This window comes from Neofelis nebulosa, chromosome 7, assembly GCF_028018385.1.
Source record: "Neofelis nebulosa isolate mNeoNeb1 chromosome 7, mNeoNeb1.pri, whole genome shotgun sequence".
In the NCBI taxonomy this organism is placed as follows: Eukaryota; Metazoa; Chordata; class Mammalia; order Carnivora; family Felidae; genus Neofelis; species Neofelis nebulosa.
Window position 1 is genome coordinate 10,061,153 of NC_080788.1, and position 22,900 is coordinate 10,084,052.

The 22,900-nt window shown below is 46.7% G+C and overlaps 1 protein-coding gene and 1 long non-coding RNA gene across 17 annotated transcripts in view; one reads left to right on the forward strand and one right to left on the reverse strand.

The window, feature by feature from the left end:
* The window catches only part of AKAP13 (A-kinase anchoring protein 13), a 335,196-nt gene that overhangs the window by 21,837 nt on the left and 290,459 nt on the right, over nucleotides 1-22,900 (reverse strand). For 12 of the 16 annotated variants that reach the window (XM_058736667.1, XM_058736669.1, XM_058736666.1 and 9 more), the window contains 6 exons: nucleotides 13,362-13,429; nucleotides 11,170-11,236; nucleotides 6,678-6,813; nucleotides 4,957-5,069; nucleotides 4,199-4,351; nucleotides 3,337-3,587 (listed from right to left, as the gene is read on the reverse strand). In XM_058736667.1, the coding sequence (XP_058592650.1) occupies nucleotides 3,337-3,587; nucleotides 4,199-4,351; nucleotides 4,957-5,069; nucleotides 6,678-6,813; nucleotides 11,170-11,236; nucleotides 13,362-13,429 (788 nt within the window). The remainder of the gene's footprint in view (nucleotides 1-3,336; nucleotides 3,588-4,198; nucleotides 4,352-4,956; nucleotides 5,070-6,677; nucleotides 6,814-11,169; nucleotides 11,237-13,361; nucleotides 13,430-22,900) is intronic. The other 4 variants (XM_058736662.1, XM_058736676.1, XM_058736664.1 and 1 more) reach the window with 3 other exon arrangements.
* On the forward strand, nucleotides 13,563-21,693 carry LOC131516068 (uncharacterized). Its single transcript, XR_009263839.1, has 2 exons — nucleotides 13,563-15,892; nucleotides 21,417-21,693. It is a non-coding gene; the product is annotated as an uncharacterized LOC131516068 (long non-coding RNA).

Below are 22,900 nucleotides of genomic sequence, written 5' to 3' on the forward strand. Positions count from 1 at the left end.
TTTTGTACAGAGTTCCCAGTCTCTTTGTAAAACCCAAGAGTGGCTCCCCAAGAATTCCCTCTAAAGATTAAAATGGTGCAGCAGCTTTGGGAAACAGTCTGGCAGCTCCTCAAAAAGCTACCACATGACCTGGAAATTCCACTCCTGGATGGAAGATTTACTCCACACAAAAGCATGGATATGAAAGTTCACGGCTGCCATATTCACAAGTGCCCCCAGGTGGAAATAAGCAAATGCCCATCAAAAGATAATCAAAGGTGGTATATACATGCATGGACTATTATTATTCAGCCACGAAAAGGAACGAAATCAACCAATACATGCTGCAATACTGATGAACCTTGAAGGCACTATTCTAAATGAAAAAAGCCAATCACAAAGGACTACCCACTATCTTATCCCATTTACAAAGCTATGTCCAGATTAGGCAACTTCACAGAGACAGAAAGCAGACTAGTGGGTGCCCAGGGCTGGGGCAGTTGCGGGGGGCGGGGCGGGGAGGGTCATAAAAATGTTCTGAAACTGAGTGTGATGATGGACGTACAAGTCCGTGAATACATGAAAACCCGCTGAACTATACACATTAAAGGGGTGCATTAAGTGGTATTTGAATTTATTTCAATAAAGCCGTTATATATATTTAAAGAAACAGGGGTGCCTGGGTGGCTCAGTTGGTTGAGTGTTCATCTTCGGCTCAGGTCTTGATCTCACAGTTCATAAGTTCAAGCCCCATGTGGGGCTCTGTGCTGACAGCTCAGAGCCTGCAGCTTGCTTCGGATCCTGTGTCTCCCTCTCTCTACCCCTCTCCCACTTGTGCTCTCTCTTAAAAATAAATTTAAAAAAAAGTTAAAAAAAAATTAAAAAAAATCCAATAACCACAGAAATGTCTATGTAGCATGCACATAAGTAATGCAACATGTGTTCTAATTTCTGTTTGTCACAAACACAGTAGTAAAACAAGGGGACCCACTAGATGTTCTCTGTGAGATAGTCTTAAAAATTTCACCGTGATGAGTTAGAAAGACATCAGGAACAGCCAGTATCGCTCAGGGACCTGCTTATCTCATGTACCTGAGGCCAGCAGCCTGACAATTCTGCACGGCCCTTTAATCAGTCCCAAATGTGTGCGATCTCAACAATGCATCTGAAGATACACTCACTTCGGAGTAAACCCATGTGTTTCTGTGCGTGGTCCCATCATGCATCCTAAACATCGACTTCTAACTGTAGTAAAAATCTCTGAAGGCAACACAAATTGATCCTTACCCAAAATCTTGAAAAAAGGTTCAGGGAAGCTAGTTTTTCCGGGTCTCCCCCTTTACCAAAGGGGAAGCTAAGGCAGAGATATTTTAGGTGGTTTGCTCCCGCTCTGATACAGGCGCTCTGAAAGGGTGATTCGCGCGCGCGCGAATTGGGGAGGGGCAGAGAGACATGGAAACCGAATCCAAAGCAGGCTCCAGCTGTCAGTGCAGAGCCTGAGGCGGGGCTCGAACTCATGAACTGTGACAGGGTGATTCTAGAACTGGCACACAGAAGCCATTAGTGGATGCCACGAGGGACTACGATGCCATGGGGGACTAAGGTCCTACTGTCACAGACCTTACTAGAGGACGTGCTCAATACAACAAGCTGCGGACAGCGCAAGTCAAGGTTAGATGAGGTACCGTGCAGGTGTGAGGGCAGAGAGAGAGACACGTGGAAACTGCTGGAAGAGGACATTCAGGGAGGAAAGGTCTTCCCTTGCAGAGCTGACCGCTCGCCCTTCGCAGACACCTGCGTTACAGCAGGTACCACACTGCGCGTGCGTCTGCTCCACACCGAGCCGGTTTTCACCTGAGAACGAGGGCTCCGCAAGGCGGAGGTCTACGCTGAATCTGCCTTTGTGGTTCCACCTGGTACTGAGTAGATGCCCAGTAAATACACGAAAAATGAACGACGGAATGCATCGCTGAATTAACGAGTGAAGGGTCTGGGCTCACGAACAGAAGAAAAGACAACCCTTCTAGCGCTCAGGCAAAGGTTCCGGCAATGGAGCCCCTGCTTCTACCCTGGGGCACAGACCTGCGAGGGAGGAAGAGCGGGTGACCTGTGCCCTTCTGTCTGTGAAGGCCAACTAGCCACAGCTTCCCCCCCACCCCCCAAAGACAATGTTTTAAAAAGCAGCATTAAAAATAGTCTGTGATAAGCATATCTGAAAGTATCAAAGTCACTTTTGGCCCAACTGTTTTTGGAGTAGGACTGAAACCACACCACACCCATATCAGCAAGGTCTATTTTATGAACTATTCTATACATAGTTTTTTATTCAGGTGGTTTTCAGATAAAAGAGTTTTGTTGTTGTTTTTAATGCTTATTTAGTTTTGAAAGACAGAATGAATGGGGAAGGGGCAGAGAGAGGGGGACAGAGGATCCCAAGTGGGCTCTGTGCTGACAGCAGACGAGGGGCTCGAAATCACAAACTGTGAGATCATGACTTGATCTGAAGTGAGACCCTCAACCAATTGGGCCACCCAGGCACCCCAAAGGAGTTCTTTTTGATTTGAGGCACAGGGGGAAGTTGAGACTTTCAACAAATAGCTTTTGACATCTTTTTTTTTTTTAATGTTTATTTTTGAGGGACAGAGAGAGACAGAGCTCGAGAGGGGGAAGGGCCAGAGAGAGAGGGAGACACAGAATCCGAAGCAGGTTCCAGGCTCCTAGCTGTCAGCACAGAGCCCGATGCAGGGCTTAAACTCACAAACCGTGAGATCATGACCTGAGTCGAAGTCGGACGCTCAACCGACTGAGCTGTCCCAGGCGCCCCTCTAGCTTTTGATTTCTTAAACTACACTGTTTCTGATGATGGTACGGATGCTGAAAAAGAAACATGGGCTTTTACTATCTATCACATAGATTATGTATGCATTTAATTTTAATTTTTTTAATATTTATTTTTTTTCTTTTTTAATGTTTGTTTATTTTTGAGAGAGAGAGAGACACCGAGTGAAAGTTCAGGAGGGGCAGAGAGAGGGAGACACAGAATCTGAGGGCAGGCTCCAAGCACTGGGCTGTCAGCACAGAGCCTGATGCAGGGCTTAAACTCACAAACTGTGAGCCGAAGTCGGATGCTTAACTGAGCCACCCAGGCGTCCCTGTATGCATTTAATTTTAAAAAACAGCATTAGGAGAGAAAATCTGTCCTTGTTTACGGAACAGGAAAGTGAGGCTCAGAGACATTCAATAATTTGTGTATGCTTACAAAGATAACAGTACAGCCACGATGTAAATACATGCCTACTGAGCCCCGAAGCTTCACATTCCCCCCACTGTGTGGGAAAGATCCTTCCTGTGGCTCACCTGATTTACAAGCACGTCCCCCATCCTCTTGATGAGAAAGTTCTTCTCGCTTCTATCCACCAGAGATTCCTTCTTCCGCTCCAGGATCCTCTGGAAGAACTGGCTATGGATACTGATCAGCTCGTCCAAACAGGGGAACAGCTTCTCCACCATCTGCTGCTCAAAGAGCAGCTCGGTCATCATCCCCCGGCTGTACACGTCGCTCATGATCTTGAGCGTCCGGACGTGGTGCAGCTCTGTCTGCATCAACTCTGAGGGAGGACAAAGCTGGACGGTCAGGAATATTCTTTAGAAGGATTCTCCTTCAAAGGTCACCCGCTGCTACTGGGAGCCCACTTTAGGCTGAAGGCTGTTTAGAGCCCAATTAAAACTTAAAAACTGGGTCCATAGCTGTCCTTCCCCTAAAGAGCTTCCCTCTTACTCCTCCATATTGCACGTGGCCGAACACTCTTCTGACAGCATACTGGATTCCATCACTCTTAAATGGTGGTTTCCCAAGTGGTCTTTCTAGGATTCAGAGCCTTTCATAATTACTGCATCCCGTTTCCTAGAAAACTTGTGCTTGGTTTCTAGTGTAGCTAAGGACTCAAACTGTACTGTCACAAGCGATCTCTATCTGGGGCCGTTGCACAAATAAGCACTCATATTAAACAGAATGTTCAATAAAATTAAAGGAAATAATTTTAAAGAGAAAGAGAAGGACAGAAATAAGATCATGTCTCTAGGCCCCAAAGTTTTTAAAGAGTATCTTTGACATGCTAAGTACTTGAAAACTGGCTTTCCATCCAGTCCAGGGATTCACGGGATTAGAAGTGCTGCACAATGCGAACCAAGTATTTGCAGAGCGGTTGGAGGGTCTCACCGTAAATCACTTCTTGCCGTTTGACCACATCTTTCTTTTGCTGTTTCAGAAACTTGCTGTCCACTATTCGACTCCAGGACTCTGCTTCTAGCTGCTTGGATTCCATCTCAAAGTCCCCCATCAGCTGTCCTTCATTCATGTCTGTACCTACTCCTCAAAGTATCAAAAGATCAGTATCAGAATCTTGGGTCTGTGAGCTCTGGAAAGCTTACACTGGACTTCCCTGGGTGGTAACTTTGTAAGACACAAACACTGCATTAACACACAGGATACTTATAGAACGCATATTCCAGGGCTAGAAAAGAATCATTTCCTGTTTGGGACTGAGACGCTCTACAGTCAAGATTCTGGCTAAGCGTGATAAATATCCCATATATTTGATGTGACTGAGACATGATTCCCAGGTGAAGCAGGAATTGGAAGGGACCTGGTTAACTTCACTCGTTTAAGAGAGTAGGCTCATAACCTGCTGAGAGAGCTACCAACTGACGGTATATGAAAGTCTAGGGGAAGAGAAAGTGCTGGTACTAGAGTACAAGCACATTAAATCAACGACATCCCTCAAATGGACAACTATCTAACAACTGGTAAGTCTGATTACCAGTTCGTTACAAAGCATGTGGTGATTCCGAGACAACTCAGAGACTCCTCACAGGAGCGAGGAAGAGGCAGGAACTGCTATTCCATTAACACTTGCATTCAGGGAATGGCACACGGTCCCCACAGATGCAGAAGACACAGCCGTAACTTCCTCTTACCCTCATCAGTAAGTGATTCTGTCGACTCATTGACCTTGCTGATTTTATTTAGTGAGTCTGTCGAATGAGACAGGAACTTCCAGGTGTTTGATATGTTCTCATCATTGCCGACTCTGGGGACAAAAAGAAGCACACACTGGCAAACACGTTTTGATAAGCCACGGTCTGCATTCTTAAAGGAGTACCTGAAAAACTCTAAAATGATAGGTGGCGGCAAGCACCACAATGATTAGAAGACAAATTACTTACGTCAGGAACCCAGCCACATGCAACACTACTAAGGAAGGTCAGAAGCACTTAACATCATTGCAAACTTGAACTTACGGGCCTTTGATTTTTTTTTTTTTTTTTTTTTCTAAATGATAGGTAGAGTGGGGAGAACGCTCCTCCTTTAAACTCTATACACATTACACAAGAAATTTCTCTATCTGAAACTCACTGTGTAACCACTGCACTCTTTCTCCTTGTTCCTTAAATAATCACACTTATTTAATCAGCACTTCTAATAAACTGTATTCTTTGGACTAAATGATTGCGGTAGGACACGAAAGCAGGCCAGAGTCATTTAAAAGTTTACATTTTATTCAAAGAATAATTTTTTAAAGTCATAATGCAAACAAGTTTTGATCTGTAACAACTCTGAAAGGAAGGCCTTTGAAGAACAACACTACACAGACAAAACAAAATAAAAATACCTGGAACATTTTTTTTAGCGAGGAAACACTAGCCAGCACAGAGGTTAGGAAATAGAGACAAAAGATTTGTATCCTTTAGTTAAGAATTTTACTCTAGCCTAGGTTAAGAGAGGTGCAAGATATGTTTTGAGTCCTACATTTGAGATGATTTCTTTACTTGATGTGAAGGCAGGAGTCTTATCCCAAAGCAGCCAATAACATCACAATCAGTCCTGTGCTAACCCTGTGACAGCCAGGGCTTGCACAGTCGGGGGCCATAGCAACTTTTGCAGGGACCACAAAAGGAACTTAGTGCAAATGAGTGAGTGGGGACCTAACAGTCATAACTGGCCCATTATTCACTTCCATGGAATGGACTTAAGAGTCCAGACGCAAGGACAGAAAAGAGATTTAAAGAGAAGCAAAAACACCAGGTTCAATGGACCAACACGCAAGTGTAACATCTGAAAATTTAAGTGATTACCAGACAAAATTCAGAAACAAGTCATTTCCCCCGTTTCCACTTCTTATTTTAATCTAAAAACCAGCCCTTTATAACTAGGGATCCTTAAAAGCGAGGCTGACTGTGTACAAAGCATAGGACAACCTGGCTGACAGGGGATCCTTGTCACAAAATGGCGGTCAGGACAGTGCCTCAAAACGTAATCCCCACTCTCCTCGTCTGTACACCTGGATGTGCACCAAGTCATTAACTTTACACAATTTTTTTTCTTTTAACGTTTATTTGTTTTTGAGACAGAAAGAGATAGAGCATGAACGAGGGAGGGTCAGAGAGAGAGGGAGACACAGAATCTCAAACAGGCTCCAGGCTCTGAGTGGTCAGCACAGAGCCCGACGCGGGGCTCGAACTCACGGACCGCGAGATCGTGACCTGAGCCGAAGTCGGGCGCTCAACCGACTGAGCCACCCAGGCGCCCCTACACAATGTTTTTTTCTGATGAGAATCTTTTTGTCAAATTATAGGATTATTTTATTACACTCTTGTCGCCTAGATGTCAACCGAGCTGTGTTTAAACCCCCACTTACCCAGCAATGTTCTGTATGGAGACACTTTTGGAGAGTGAAACACTCTGCTGTGACCGTCTACTGGCAAACATGGGGACGGCAGTGGTTTCCTCCACCAGGAGGACCGCGGATCGGGGGCGCTCCTTGGGCTGGGAGGCTGTGAAGGAAGAGAGGGCACAGACTGAAGCACACGTTTCCAAGCTCACCAGGGCAGACTCCTCTGACAAATGCCAAACAGAAGCAAACGTCTCCAGGTTAGATTTGCCCTGGGAGTGTAAGTGCGTACAGAAACTCTATAGAGGATGGTCGGGCAACACCTAGTGAAGCTGCAAATGCCTATACCCCTTGATCCAGTAATTCCAATTCAGGGCACGCTTATTCTGCAAGATGCACGTGTGATGCTTGAAACGACATACGTCCAAAGTTATTCAATGTGACACTAGTGATCAAAGCAAAATACTACAAAAGACAAAAACGAGTATCAAGAGAAGATTGATTAATAAATGATGGCATGTCACATACTGGAATACTATGTCGTTTTGAAAAATGAGGACAGTCGCCATGAACCAAAACAGATCTCCAAGATAACATTGCAATGGAGGGAAAATCAAGGTGCAAAACAAAGTTACACAACAGACTCTCATGTTAAAAAAAAAAAACAAAAAGGGGCGCCTGGGAGGCTCAGTCTGTTGAGCGTCCGACTTCGGCTTGGGTCATGATCTCACAGCTTGTGAGTTCAAGTCCTGCATCGGGCTCTGTGCTGACAGCTCAGAGCCTGGAGCCTGCTTTGGATTCTGTGTCTTTCTCTCTCTCTCTGCCCCTGCCCCACTCACACTCTGTCTCTGTCTCTCAAAAATAAATAAACATTAAAAATATTTTTTTTTTGAAAAACAAAAAAAGAGAAAAATGGGGGTGCCTGGGTGGTTCAGTTGGTTAAGTGTCCAACATCAGCTCAGGTCATGATCTCACGGTTTGTGAGTTCGAGCCCCACATTGGTCTCTGTGCTGACAGCTTGGAGCCTGGAGCCTGCTTCGGATTCTGTGTCCCCCTCTCTTTCTGTTCCTCCCTCGCTCGTGCTCTCTCTTAAAAGTGAATAAATGTTAAAAAAAAATTTTTTTAAAAGATTCATCCAAATTATTAAAGGAGAAAAAAAGAAAAATTAATAACTCAAATTGGTGTTGGCTTTATTTTAATAAAAAAAGTTGAAGAAGATAAATATATAAAACTAAGAAGAGTGGTTTCATGTGGGTGGGATGGAGATTAGGCAACAGGGATAAAGAATCGTGTGATAACAGTGCATTCAAACAGAGAAAGTAATTCAAAGGAAAATAAATTCAAATGAAATTGAATTCAATTCAGAGGAAAACAGAATAATTCAAAAGGAAATAAAACAAAACTGAAAGAATTTTCAGGATAAAAGGAACCACAGGGCTGGGAGGTCAGTGCTTTTTGGGAGTGCCTCCCCAGCAGCTCTGAGGTGCTTGTCAGACGGGCGAATTCCCTGCCCTGTCCACCCTTGGGGCGGGCACTGTGGCGTCCACATGTTTTACGAGCTCCCTGAGTGATGCTTTTGCTGTTTGAGAACACAGATTTTGACCAATTCTTTTAATTTACACCTGGGTGAGATGCAACATATGTTTAAGGTCACACAGTAGGTTCTTCTCAGAGTGCGTATTTCTCCTGAATGTGACCAGAGAGGAAAGCAGAGCTCTGATTTCATGTTCAACTGGACACACCAGCATTTGGGTTAAGTGATTTCTCCCTGGTAACAGCTCCTGTCCCAGATGCGAGCTGCATCATCTGTCTGTCCCCAGGAGTGCCAAGAACTAGAGGAAATTGTACTGGGGCAGCTGTTATGACTTCACGGTATTTCAGGATGTTTTTGACTTCATCAGAATTAATAAAAACCATTAATTTCCAACTCAAATTCTATTTAGAAGAAGGTGACATAATAAAACACCAGAAACATGCTACACTTGCACACAACCAGACCCCTCCTGGAGGAAGCACACAAGGACGGAGATGTGGGCCCTGCCCCAACAGAGAGGGGGCTCTATGCCCAAGTGTTCAAGGGCCCAGGGCACAGCCTCGGTGCGGCGGGAGGGATGTCAGCGAGTGGACAGAATCTGATGGAGGAACAAACACTGGTTCCTGAAGAGTGGGAAGGATGTGGATGGGCCAGAAGGAAGACAGGACACTGATGAGGAGAGAGCTGTGTGAAGGAAGCAGCGGAAATAATCATGTCGTATGAATGTGGAAAGGAGGGAACCGGTAGAAGAGAAAGGAAGAAGATGTATATAAAGAATCAGTAGAAAGAGTTGGAGAGGCTGAGTGAGGTCATGCTACGCAGAACCCTGAAAGTGATAAAGAACAACTTTGTTTCTTTTTTTGAAACTAAAAAAAAATTTTTTTTATATAACCTCTACACCCAATATGGGACTCGAACTCCAAACAACCCCGAAATCAAGACTTGCACTGACTGAGCCATCCAGGCACCCCAAGAACAACTTTATTTAAAAAAAAATTTTTTTTTTTCAAATGTTTACTTATTTTTGAGAGAGAGAGACAGAGACAGAGTGCAAGCAGGGGAGGAGCACAGAGTGAGGGAGACACAGAATGCAAAGCAGGCTCCAGGCTGTGCGCACGGAGCCCAACGCGGGGCTTGAACTCACAAACCGCGAGATCATGACCTGAGCCAAAGTCGGATGCTTAACCGACTGAGCCACCCAGGCGCCCCAGAACAATTTTGTTTTCAAAGGACAGCATGGGGGCGGTAGTGAAAGTTGTAATTTCCCTTCTTTGAAACCGATCCCTACTCCACTCAGGTTAAGTGAGACTTAGTATCTCTGAGCCTCAGTTTCCTTCTTTGTGGTGATGGGGACAGTAGCCAAAACTAACACTTAAGGAGGCCTACCATTAAGTACTTTATAGGTTTGGTCTCGTTTAAACCTGTCGACCACCCACTGAAACTGCCGTCATTCGTTTCGATGACGGACGGAGTGGGGATGCAGTAAATGTCTAAGGTCACACGGCTATTAAGAGGCAGCGCTTGGCTCTGACCCACACGACTTGAATCCACTATCTGTACTCTTACACCACACTCATTGGGGGGGGGGGGGGTGGTAACACAGGAATAAAAATACATGTGGGGGTCAGAGGTAACACACACAACCTGGCATAAGACAGGTAGCCTAAAAAAAAAAAGATGTTACAAAGAAAAAAAGATGTCATTTTATGTCATTTTATCTGATATGGAAGCAAACAGATTTCTGAAGTGAGGGATAATGTCCCGGAAAAAAAGTTAAGGAAGATGAGACTGGTAAAAGGTGCTGGAATAGGCTGGATCACCGACAAAAGTGGTTGTCGGTCTGGCGAAACTTCTCTTCCAGAAATCTACTCGCAGAGATGGGCAGCCAGCAGCCTTGATCTCCCTAAAGGGAATTCCCCATCTCCTGGAAGAATTCAGAGCAACCAGGCGAGCGACACTGGTTCTCAGGCCAGTGCAGCAGCCTCACCTGGAGGGCCTGGAGCACCGCCCTGGGCGCCACCCCTGGAATTTCGGATTTAGTAGGTCTGGGCGGGGCCCAGGAACTCGCACTTCGATGGATCCAGGAACTACACTTTGAAAAACACTGCCTTGGGGTAAGTCCCACACAGGTGTCTGTAGGGGCCAATTAAGATGATACTCAGAACTGCGTCACTTGTGGTGATTTCGGCGGGGAGGGGGGACTGATAATGAAAGTGGGGAGCAGGTTTGTGAAAGAACACAGCCTGCAGTCTGCAACAGCTGACACTTAACAACACGCACAGATCTCAAAGTGATAGATGGGGGAAAAAAAAGGATGAATAAGCGTAGGTCCTATGTAATATAAATTCGACACGTGAAACAGTAAGAGACTTTCAGAGACAGACATATGTGTGACAACGGAGCTGAGTGGAAAGAGATGTGGTAAATAACTACAGTGGGTGCTAAGGAGGGAAAGGCATGAGGGAGTGGAGAGCGAAAAAGGGAGAACGTGAAGTAAAACCAAAGTGGAGCCTTGCACACACTGGTGACGGCAGCATGATGTGGATGGAACAGTGTCACTTACGCAGTTTTCTGTACCACCTGAAGTCATTGGGGAAAAAAAGAGAATGATTTCCTTAACTTCACAGTTTATGAACTAAGAAGTTCAATCGGCAAGATCTCATTTTCTTTGTGCAACTGTGAGGCCCTAAAAACAAGCGTCAACCCTCGGAAGAGGAATTTCGAGAGGCACGGGGTCACCTGCTTAAACACACGGACACAGGGCTGCCTTTTAAGCAAGTACACACACCCTTCTAGAGCCTTCTAAGACAGCCAGATGGCAGAACATTAAGCTTGTGGTCAATGAACCTGGAGCCTTCTCTAACTTAACACGAAATAAATACTCAAATCTTGATTAAGAGTAACAAATGAATTACTACAAAAGTATATTTAAGTCCTGAACCAGAAAGTCAAAAAGCTGGAAGAGAGGAGGGCGGAGTTACTTACGCTTGCTTCTCATGATGACCGTGGGCAGCGAAGACGTGTCATGTGCCTGCAGGGTCCCCTTGGGCTGCTGGACGAAGAGGAAAAGGAAATAAATAAGTAGATGAAGGCTGTGTCCACAACTTCTTTTCTGTAGACTTCAAGAAGCCTAGGGCAGAGAGAGAGCCAGCCTGGCTCCTGGCCAACGGGCCACAGCATCCCGCCCGTCACCCCACTGGCTCTCTTCTGAACCCACCAAGTGCCATGGCCCCACAAAGGCTGCCTCTCCTGCCCGGAATGCCCTTGTGCCTTCGCCACGGGACACTCTTCTATTCAAGACCAGGCGAGAACTACCTCCTCAGTGAAGCCAGCATCACCTTCTTTCTCCTCCTCTCCCAAGGCGGTGGCTGGAAGCCCCTGAGAATCCTGCACAGGCCTCCACGGAGATTCTCCCCCATTTACGGCCACAGCCCGCTCACCATCTTCCCCACTAGAATGCGGGTTCCCTAAGCCAGCTTCTGTGCCTTTTTCTCTTTCTCCAGTGGCCAGCATTAACAAGGTACCGAATAGTTCTCAGGTGAAGCACTAATTTGTGTTGTAGCATCTGACAGAAACACTTTAAGGGAGAAATTACAGACTACACCAATTACCCTGAGAGAAATCATTAGTGGAAGCAGGTGGTTTCCAAATTTAAAATGGCCCCCTCCCCCCCACTTTTAGGCTGTGTTCTCTTCTAGGGGAGATGCTACATTTCCATCACGAGAACCTAGTACATTCCCAGCAGCGCTGTCTTGTCAGAGATCACAAACTCCATGCCTGTGGGGCCTGGCAGGCAGCGAACGACAGAGACAAGTGGGAGGAGAGGGAATCTACACATCCTGTGGAGGGCATGGCAGCCACTGGGGCCCCAGTGCGTTACCACTTCCCGTCCATCTTCCCAGCATTTAGGAAACCCAGAAGACAGATACCATTCTGGATGCTTAGGATCAATCAACAGATCAAACATTCCTGACTTCAGACTGCTCGGCAAGTCTGGGGCTTACGTTCTAGTGGGGGGCTGGGGAGTGCAGACCATGTAAAATCAATGTAATAAATAATACAACCTGTTAAGCACAGACCCTGAGAAGGTGGTAAATACTACGGAGAAAAGGAAAACAAGCAAGGTGAAAATCGGTAATTCTGGGTAAGAGGAAATAACCAGGGTTGTGAGATCTTCCAATTCTTTAAGGAGAAATCAGAAATCCAAATTGATATGAAATGCGATTTTTTTAATAACTGCATTAACCAAAAAACAAAAACAAAACATTACTTTAAGAGCCAAACAAATTTATGTCCATGGCCTGATAAGATCTGGGGTTCAGAAGCCTATCATTTTTACACTAGTTCAGACTAGCGGTAGCCGCATCATCTGGGAACTTGCGGGAAATGCGAATTCCCAGGCCCTGCCCCAGAACAGGCAGCTCTGGGAGCTGGCCACAGTGAGCGGTCTTTTAACAAGTCCCTGAGCAGGCTCTAATGCACACTCAAGCGTGAGGCCACTGCGCTTAGATAAATGTCTGGTGACCGAGGCAGCATCCTGAGCGTCTGTGTAGACGGCAGCTGGAGGGCACTCTTCGGACAAGGAACAAAAGGACATTGATTTATGGGTGGCCGGAACACCGGAAACCACAGAGGGTACCTAGGGGTATGCCCCACACCCACTCTCCTGAAGGGCCACCTGACAAGCAGCACCCATTATTGTTCAGTGCGTGTTCCCAGAGCAGGTGCTACCGCATGCCTGGCACTTCCTGTTCTTGGGTCATGTGCCCAGAGCCAACCCCTTTGTGCCCTGCGGACTCAAGTGCTGCCAGGCAGGCTGTGCCAAACCCTAACCCCCTCCCCTCCCACCTTGGCTCCTCGGGAGGTCAAGGCCCCTGAATGGCACCAGGAGGAAGCCAGGTGTGTGACCGTCCAGGCAGGCCTGCACACACGGTTAAGAAGAAAACCACTGTAACAACACCAGACACATTCGCATCATGGAGAAATGTGTAGTTAACGTGGGAGTTCTGAAACCCACAGGCTCCCGAGTGCGTTAACTAAGAGACTCCATCGCTTTAAAGACAAACTACAGTTCGGTTATTTTGGTCTCAGTCTTGGTATCAAACGATCACAATAAACAAAAACCACAACCTGGCCTCTCCCAACCCCGAGGACTGGTCCGCTCAGAAATGTCTTACCTTCATCTTGACCTTTGCACAGGAGGCCAGACTCTCTCTGCAGCCTTTGTGGACGAAAGCACCGCAACCTGAAAAACAAGCAAAGCTCAAGGTGACTTCGGGCAAACATATCCCAGGGTCTGACTTCACGCTGCCGCGGCAGCCTGTGGACTCCCAAGCGAAGTCACTCACATGTCAGAATCCGGCTCTGACTGCAACTACAGCCTGTGGTTCCCTTCCAGAAAGCAGGCGTGTGATGTCATTTGGAGGAAGAGAAATGACAGCAGATGCGACTGCTGATTAGTGGAAGCTAGAAGCGTGGAGCCGCTCAGGCAGGAAGCGGAGAGGCTACCGAAACAAAAAGCAGAAGCATCTGCCGTCGACACGGAAAGTCTAAGGCACAAAGAAACCCACCAGCAGAGCCCCTCGCCGGGAGCTGGGGAATCTGTACAGCTGTGTCAAAGGCAGAGTGCGGATCCGAGAGTTCACCTGTTTACACGCTTCCACTTGGGATCTTAACCACCCTGAGCTTTGCACAACCCAGCCCGAGTCAGGCGACGCAGAAGAAAGGTCATCAGAACCCCCCAGGCACATCTGGGGAGCCCTGCCCGACCCAGGAACAAGCGGGAGATGACTTCCAGAAAGACGGGGCAGAGTCCACATCTGCCAAGGACGGGAACCTCAGCCCTTCTTTCTTATTCCCTTAGCTCCAAAGCCACTGATGTAAAAACCCAGTCCTCTGTGCCTCAGCAGGGTCACTGTCAGCTCTTACTGCTGCTATGAAGTCACAGAACAGAACTGTGCCAGGAGGGCCAGACACCTGTCTGCGGGGACACCCGGTGACGAGAGCATCTCCCTGACAAGAGCAACCAGACACCATTCAGCAGGCAACGCTTCACACGCTGACGCAGGAAGCACAGGTCCTGCCCGTGTCAACTCGCTCACCGGGGGCCAAGACGCTCTCGCAGCGCAGACGTGTGGATCTGGGCAGAGCGGAGAGGCGCCGGGGAGGACAAGACCCAGGGACGCAGATGCCAGAACCCCGGGCCCCAGCGGCCTCTTCCCACAGGCCCTTCCTCGACGGTCGCGCCCGCACCGCCTACTTGGTTCAGGGGTCTCTCCCACGGTACCAGCAGCCACGCCGCACTGTGAGGCGCCTGTGGTTTTCTCCTCCCCAGGGGCTCCTCTGGGACAGGGACCCTTGTGTGCTGTGGAACCTGTAAGTCTCTCTACCACAGTGCCTGGCTCACGGCACCCGTGTAAATGTCTGCTTTAGACCCTACTAGGCCTCTTTTATCCAAACACCAAGTGCCCTGATACATTTTACAGAATGTGAAATAGCAACTTACTAACACTAAAAGGGGCACAGGGAAAACAGCTATGAAACCACATTTGATTCAGGCCGTGGCTCTGCTAATTAGTTAATTAGTCTGTTCTCAGGGCCTCAGTTTCCCCATCTATCAAATGAAAGGAGGGTCCACATTTCCTAAGTTCCTTCAGTCTGTTATTCCACAAGATTCTTCATGTTACATCTCCTAAAGAAGGGAATAATTTTCCAAAGTAAATCCCACTGAATTGTCCCACGAGGTTCATGCAGTGTGACATTTCAACCTCTACGTTACCTGAATTACCACTAATTACCACCCCTCAGAGCACGGTCAGGGAGGGGCCCTGACTGGAGGAGTCTGGACAGAGGCGACCACCACACAAGAGGCTACTGGGGGCAAGTCCAGAGGTGGATGGGTCAGAGTTAGAACCGGTCTGCAGTCATGGTCGGGGAGTGGGGAGGAGGCTGTATTCTAGGCCTTTCACTCCTAGGCCTGCCTCTGGCCCCCATCTAGCTAACTTCTATGACTCTACCACATGGGACATTCTCTGGCCACCTTTCTGATGTTACCAGACCAGAAGAGACGATGGCAGCAGGAAAGGAGGCTCCCCTGGGGAAGGCTCACACAGGCATCAACAAGAGGAACAACCTGGAAGGTTTCAACTCCGTCAAAACTGTATTCTTGCCTCTGCTGTGTTCCTTCTCCGGGAGCAGACTGCGAGGGAGTGACCTCGATGCCACGCTCCTTGTCATTTCTACGGTCTGCGAGCATCTCCATGTAAGCAGGGGAAGCTGCCCCAGTCAGCAGTGGAAGAGAGGTTACGGACCCCTGAACGGGAATGCCGGGATTTCTCAGCAATGTCCCGTTCTGGGCATAAAGAGGTCACTGCAGAAAGACCCTTGGGGAATGACTCATTCTAATCAGTAAAAGAAAACACTCTGAGGATGTTTCACTAAAGAACCGGAAACCACTGGCCCTTGTTAATTTGTCCAGTTCTCTAAGACTTGAAAATAACCAATTTTGATAAAGAAGTTGCTGTTTTACTACAGAGAAAAAGCAGAATCACGAAGAGAAATCCACCTAACTCCCGAGATGCCAACGTGGCTATGCCCTTCTTCCCATCATGCAATGCAATTCCTAGGATCTAGACCCCAGGGAAGCTTGGCTCAAGACTTTACGCCTCTCCAGCCAACAGTCTTCCAGGAAGGGCCAAAGAGGCAACAGGTAGGCTGGACCATACGTCTTTATTGATTTGTATTTAAATTTTTTGCCTCTCACCTCCCGAAAACTCTTCAATGGCTCCCTGTCACCTTTAGGATCGTATTTCTTGCTTGACTTGATGGGACCCACCACGCATTGCTTGAATGTCCAGCCCCTCAACCAGGTTCAGCCATGCCTGTGGGCCCTGAATAGAAAACGGTGTTTTGTACTTGTGTCCCTTCCCCTACTGGGCTGGAAGGACTCAGCTCTACGACGTCCTCTCTGACTCCCCCAGGGAAGGAGAGAGTCCCCACGTCTGCACTGGGGGCACTCTGTGCTTGCCTCTGTCACAGTGCTGTCCCAGACACTTGTCCACTGGACAGAAAGCTCCCTGGGGGAGTCTCGCTTTGTGTTTTACAATTTTTACACCCCTGTTCCCAGCTGCTGGCCCACAGGAGCACCAGGTGTCTCAAGAGGGTGGCAGGTGGGCTCCACGCTGCCGGCCCCACAGCAAGAAGCGTACACGGCAGTGGAGGCCAAGCCCCGCAGCCCTTTCCCAGCAAGACAGATGTATTCGCCCACCCGCGCCCCAGCCTCACTCGGGATGCTTGCCATGCAGAGGCCGGGGAGCACGCGGCCACCCAGCTCCAGGGCCTAGATGAGCCGCCGGCTCTTCACACAAAGGCTTCAGAGCTCCCCTGGCCATCTTTCCTCTGTCTTTCACAAATCCCTGGCTTAGCTTGAGTGTTTTGCACACCTCTTCTTTAATCCCATGAGTCCGGCCCTGCCCTGTGTAGGAGAGAGAGCCTCTCCTTCACTCCATTCCACTCAGACAAAAGAAAACGTGCAAGGGTTCGCAGACGACGAAAACTAACAAGCCCATGTTATAGACGAGGAAAACCACGCATTTTGAAATACGATTAAATGTACCGCCACACACAATAACAGTAGCTTGAAAGTATTAAAAGACTCATAGCAAAACAGTAAGACACAGAAAGAAAAGCTGTACAGACTGAACAGGCAACTTAACCACACAAAACGGTGCCTGACCTCTCCAGAAATCAGAGAAACGCAAACTAAGCCAACAGAGAAACACCATTTCGTATCCAACCAGGATGGATAAAATAAAAGCCTGCCAATTCTAGGTGGGAAACAGTGATGTGGGAATGCTCAGCATCTGCCCTGTTATCTGGAAACTGGCATCTCCACTTTGGAAGAGTCATTTGGCAGCTAGTTGACAATGTGCCCGCTTTATGAGTTAGCAATTCCCTTCCTGGTGGACAGCCTGGTGATGATGTCCCGTGTACTCCTGCTTATAACAGAAATCAGAAATGACCCAAGTGACTTAGTAGTGGGACAGATTTGAGAGATTCATAAAACGGAACACCATACAAGAGCTCTAAGTCAGCGATCTGGATTCAAGCTGCTTCAGTGTTCTGGCTCCCCCAGATCTAATGTTGAGAACAAAGCAAATTGCAGAATGAGGAATAGTGTGTGGGACCATGTATGCAAACTACAAAGACTTAAGTGTTGTTGACGTGGAAGATAAAATGATGAAATACAGACTATATACACACTGAATTCATGATAGTGCCCATCCTTGGGGAGGGAGGAAGAGGCACCGGATGAGGCAGGGAAAAACGCGGGGGGGGGGGGGTAGTTTTCAACTTTCTTGGTTTATTTCTTTACAACTGGGAGAGAATCTAAAGCAATATAACAAAATGTTACTAATTTTTCATTTGAGCAGTGAGTCCACAGGTGTTGTTATATCATTGATGTTCTATTTTGTACTAGTATCTAAAAAGCCAAAGCCCCCCAAACCTAGTGTTAACACATTTTAATATCCTTCAAAGTTCCTGGAGTTTCCTTGAAAACACTCCCTTGTTCTTTAAAAAAAGTCAATCATAGTTGTGCTAAAAGTAAAAACAATTTTCAATCAGCTTTCACTATCTTCCATTCCAGTTACAAAAGTACATTTTCTTCTTTGGTTTAATGAAAATCTGTAAGGTTTCTGGCATCTCTGGGCAACAGACAGGATGGGATGTGCCTGAGGACTGGCCACTAATTCCAATCCACAAGTGACCCATCAGCATCCTGGTTTCCAAATTGCACCCTGCCTGTTCCTCTCTCCCTGATCTCCCTGTCCATCTCCCGAAAGAACGAAACAAAGACGATTTTGGGGGGGGTTTGGGGGGTGGTGCCATCACTTTTCAACAGACTTCAGCAATATTCAACTTCTCAGGCCGGTGTTTGAGATTTAAAAGACAGTTCCAACCGATGAAACTAAGAGCAGCCGTAATAGAATGTACATCTAGAAGACGACTTTCCCCCACTTTCTTAGTTGAGACAGGCCCCCCAACCCATACCCTGGCTGCTATTTTACTGTGCCCTGTAACAGGGTGGCGAGGCTCAGCGATCAGTAATTCATGTAGGGCCGTCTGCCTAACATACTCAAGCTCCCACTTGGAAAATACTCAGCTTGTTACCAAGTTGTTCTGGACTCAGTTCACAGCCCATTTTAGTGGTGTGTGGGGGTGATTTAGAAACTCTGGCCCACTGACATCAGCCAGAGTCATGAGGTTAAAACCTTACTCTCTGTTTCGGAAAACAGACAATTACCAAGAACATAAGAGCCGGAGATAAATCTCATAGAGTCAAGCTCTTTGCCACAAACCATACCATGTTGTTAGGGAGATCAAAGAATTATTTGGCCTTTTATTTATTTATTAAAAAAAAAAAAAAAAAAGACTTCCTAAGAGCAGTAAGCAATATGCTTTCATTTTTCAAAGTTATTAAAAAAAAAAAGGTCTCAGCACGGTGGTTTACGAGAACAGTGCTGACTCCTAATTAGATTCCTCTGAACTTAAATGCAAACAGCCCAGCCTTCAACCAGAACAAAAATTTTTTTTCACTACCAAGAGGCATCAAACAAAAGAATATGAAGGAAAACCCACAGAACTGGGAAATATCCTCTGTTGATACTTTTTTTTTTTTTTAACCTCTGTCACCAACCGCCACAGGTCTGTGGTGAACTGTTGTATACTACACGTTGCTTTTCTTTCAGCAGAAAAACCAAAAACTATCTGTCAGAGAGACCAGCTTGAGAAAATCATCTTTAAAGAAGGGTAAGAGCAACGGCCATGCCAAATGGAACAGAAATCACAGAACAGCCTGGGCACAGGAATGCTATGGCAGGAAGGATTCACCTTTTTTTGGAATTTTTTTTTTAATGTTTCTTTATTTTTGAGACAGAGGCAGACAGAACACGAGTGGGGGAAGGGGGGAGAGAGAGAGGGAGACACAGAATCTGAAACAGGCTCCAGTCTCTGAGCTGTCAGCACAGAGCCCCGTGCGGGGCCTGAAACCCGAGTTGAAGTTCGACGCTTAGGCGACTGAGCCACCCAGGCACCCCTAAAGGATTGGCCTTCTTAAACTGAGCTCTGAGGTGAGGGACCTTCCCACCCTGAGTCCACTGATCATCCTCAGGGAACAAGCTAGAGTCCTGCCTTACAGACACAGATCTGGGGGAAAATTCTTGGATCCTTCTCAAGGAGCAGGCTGAAGGGTCACTTTTAAGGACAGAAGTGTGCAACTTCCTCCTATCATTTCAACTCTAACCAAGAAAACTAAAACAAAACAAGCAACAATGAAAACAACAGCAGCAACAACAACAAAACTATTTAGGTATGAACCAATGCAGAAATACATGTCCCAAAGTGCTTTCTGCAACTTGTTTGTTTCAAATCTTTGGGGAGTGTGAAACACCGTGGTCTGGACTGATGGCAGCTTATTAGCTACAATGCATGTAAAACATTCTTCCTTGCTGGTGTAATAACCACAGAGCTGATGCACAGAACAAGAGGAAAGCCACAACAAAGAGCCAAATCATGTCAGGCGAGAGGCTCACATAACAGCAGTTTTCAGAAGAACACTGGTAAACAACAATGGAACAGAATGTGGGGCTCTGCTTGAGTAAGAACTGACTTTGTGATTTAGGCTCTCCTTTTTACCTTCTTTTCCCCTAAACAATAAATTTCCTTTACTGTGTCTCACAAGCAATGAACTCTCCATGCCAGAAAACAGTATCTAGAGAGCTGCCTCCCTGGATAAAATCCAAAGCAAAAATCCGACCTCTCAGGTCTCCTTCTCTGATTCCAGCTGCTCTACTTGTTTACTGTTTTGATCGACAGAAACAACCTACCACGAAAGTACTCAGAAGCTGCTAACACAACAGAAAATAAATCAACAATCATCTCAAGATCGTCTTACGTCTGTTTAAAGCAAATAAAACAGAACCACCAACACGATCCGAAACCCAAACATAATGAATTCCTTACTCTGAAGGATTCCACCACACATTCCAAAGACCAAAGTATTTGTGGCAGCTGGAAAGAACAGCTGATGATTCAAGGGAAGCTTTACGGAGTGGAAGAAGTAAGAACTGGAAACACCCTCTTTCCTTTCCCTGTTAAAGTTAAAGGGAGAGGTGAATTTTGGCGGAGAAAAAAAGACCTGCTAGGTTTCTGCTGGACGGAATTACTTGGAAGCAGTCCTGGCAGGAGGCTTTAGTCCTTGCTTCTTTTCCCGCTACAAGCAGGTTGCAAAGAACTATTACGGAGCCTTTGCTCCTTGCTGTTTCTGGTGTCTATGACGAGGACCACTTCCACGCAAGTCCACGGAAAGGGACTCAAGCTTTCACCCAGAATTAGGATGTAGCACAGACTGGTCTGGGTGTATTTCAGCAGAGTCAAAAGCAGGTGATAATGTTGAAAACGTGCTGTCCTGTTGAATCGCTTAGTATACGCATGCAGAGGGATATGTTAAAGGGACCGATGACATCTGGAACACTGGAGCCCATCAGTATCGGCCACCATCCTCCTTCATTACGATGGGTGACATGGCTGATCTTTCTGAACCACGACTCAAAACTGACGAAGCAGGTGCCCAGGGGTGAGGCTGCAGGGGTCGGCAAGGAGGGTTATATTAGACCAAAAAGGAAAGCTACTGACTGGGAGGGAAGTGACGGACTGGAGGGATGCTACGTTTCCTGAGGTTCTTGGGAAGATCCTGAGCACGGGAGGGGATGGAGAAAAGGGAGAGAGGATTCCGAGTCCCCAAGTTACTCATCTTTTCCACTTCCTGCTAAGATAACAGATGGTGCTTCACACACATGAACGTTCACTGCAGGCTCTGTTCTCAGGAAGCTGGAGAGAATCAGCAGATTACTTCTGCTCCCTTGGGAAAACGACCACATATCGCTCCTCCGCTTTCAAGCCTTGATCTGCACCCCGCCTTTTTAATTAAGTGGCAGGCTGCACACTGTCATACACAAATCTTAATGCCACCACCAAACGCTGAGCCTACTTCCACACTCTCCCGGAGCTGAGTGCAGAGCTCCAAAGTTTCTGAGGAGGGCCGGTATGCAAGTTAAACATGTATTTTTGGAACTTAGGTGCACATGAGGGAAACTATCAAACTGCTCCTTTCTGCTGTCTGATTCTTCCCATTTAAACTTCAAAAACATCATTCTTTCCCCTTATCTTTGCAGAGCAGGTGGAGCCTAGATGACTTACGACATTTCAGTTAGATCAAGCAATTGCCAGAAATCAAAGAGCCACTGGCTGAGGACATTCTGATGCTCCTTCTCCCTCCAAACAGAGAAGATTCTAGCGATGACACACTGGGCTCCACGAAATAATTTGTTTCCAGAAGAAACAGACTCCTCGGGTGACTTAATGCTAAAGTTTACAAGTTAAACCAAAGAGGTTCAATCCAGGAAAGTCCCATCCCATTATAAACACTGTTAGCATAAAACTAGTAGCCAATCTGGTGTTTTACTGGTTTTCTACTTTAAAAAGCCTTAAGTGAAATACTGTCATATTATGTGCCATCAAAAATGTAAAATATTTAGGATAGACTGAGTTACGATCTTAACACTCTCGCTGAAGTCAATAAATGAGAACAATGAAGCTGCTTTAATGGATCCCCAAGTCAGAAATCAGAGGTGCCTAGGATATGTAAAACTCACATGACTACTTGGGCATCTAGTTTATTCCTGTATTTAGTTTTGTGTACATAATATAGAGGATATCTTCATTCATATACGTAAGCAGGTTCAAATATTAGCAGTTTAAAAATGGCTTCCTTCACAATCACGTTACCTTCTTCAGTTAAAGACAGAAGGAAAAACGTAAACAGATACGCTGATAGCTAAAGTTAGTATGTTGATGTTAAAATCTGGTTATACTTTTGAGCATGTGTGTTTTTTTTTAAGTTGATTTATTTTGAGAGAGGGGGAGAAGGTGGGGGGGAGAGAGAGACAGAGAGAGAGGGAGGAGGGAGGGAGGAGGGAGGGAGGAGGGAGGGAGAGAGAGAGAGAGAGAGAAATCCCAAGCAGGCTCTGTACTGTTACTACAGAGCCCGACGCGGGGCTCAAACTCACAAGCCGTGAGATCGTGACCTGAGCCGAAGTCTGAAGCTTAACTGCCTGAGCCACCCAGGCGTCCCTAGCATGTGGATTTTTAATGCAGGTTTAAAATTAGTCTAAGAGATATATATGCATGTATATATTCAAAAACCGGCAGAAGTTCCAAAACAGTTCCACAAAAAACATCCTGAAAACCACTGCCCTGTCTATTCAACAAATTACTACACGGACTTGTGGCTGATAAATTAAGTCCACGAGTCTCCTCCTACATTTAGTTCTTCCTCATGGGTTGCTCTGGGGTCCTCGGGCCCCAGACGTTTCTAAGACGTGTCCCAGGTCCCCCTCTCCAGGAGAAATTGTAGCACATGCTCTCCCGACAGTGTGAGCAGCTCAACAGTCCAGGAAACCCTAGCTCTGCTTCCTCACAGAGGGAGCCCAGCAAAGAGAAGTTCTATTCATGTCTAACAGGAAGAGGCATCAAGAAAACAAAAACGGGTCTAGGGTGCCTGCGGTCGAAAGAGGTGCACCCTCCTACGTTACGGCAGATGTTTCTATCTGACAAATCGATCCTACACCAGCCGCACGTTTAAGCCTGAGTCATCACA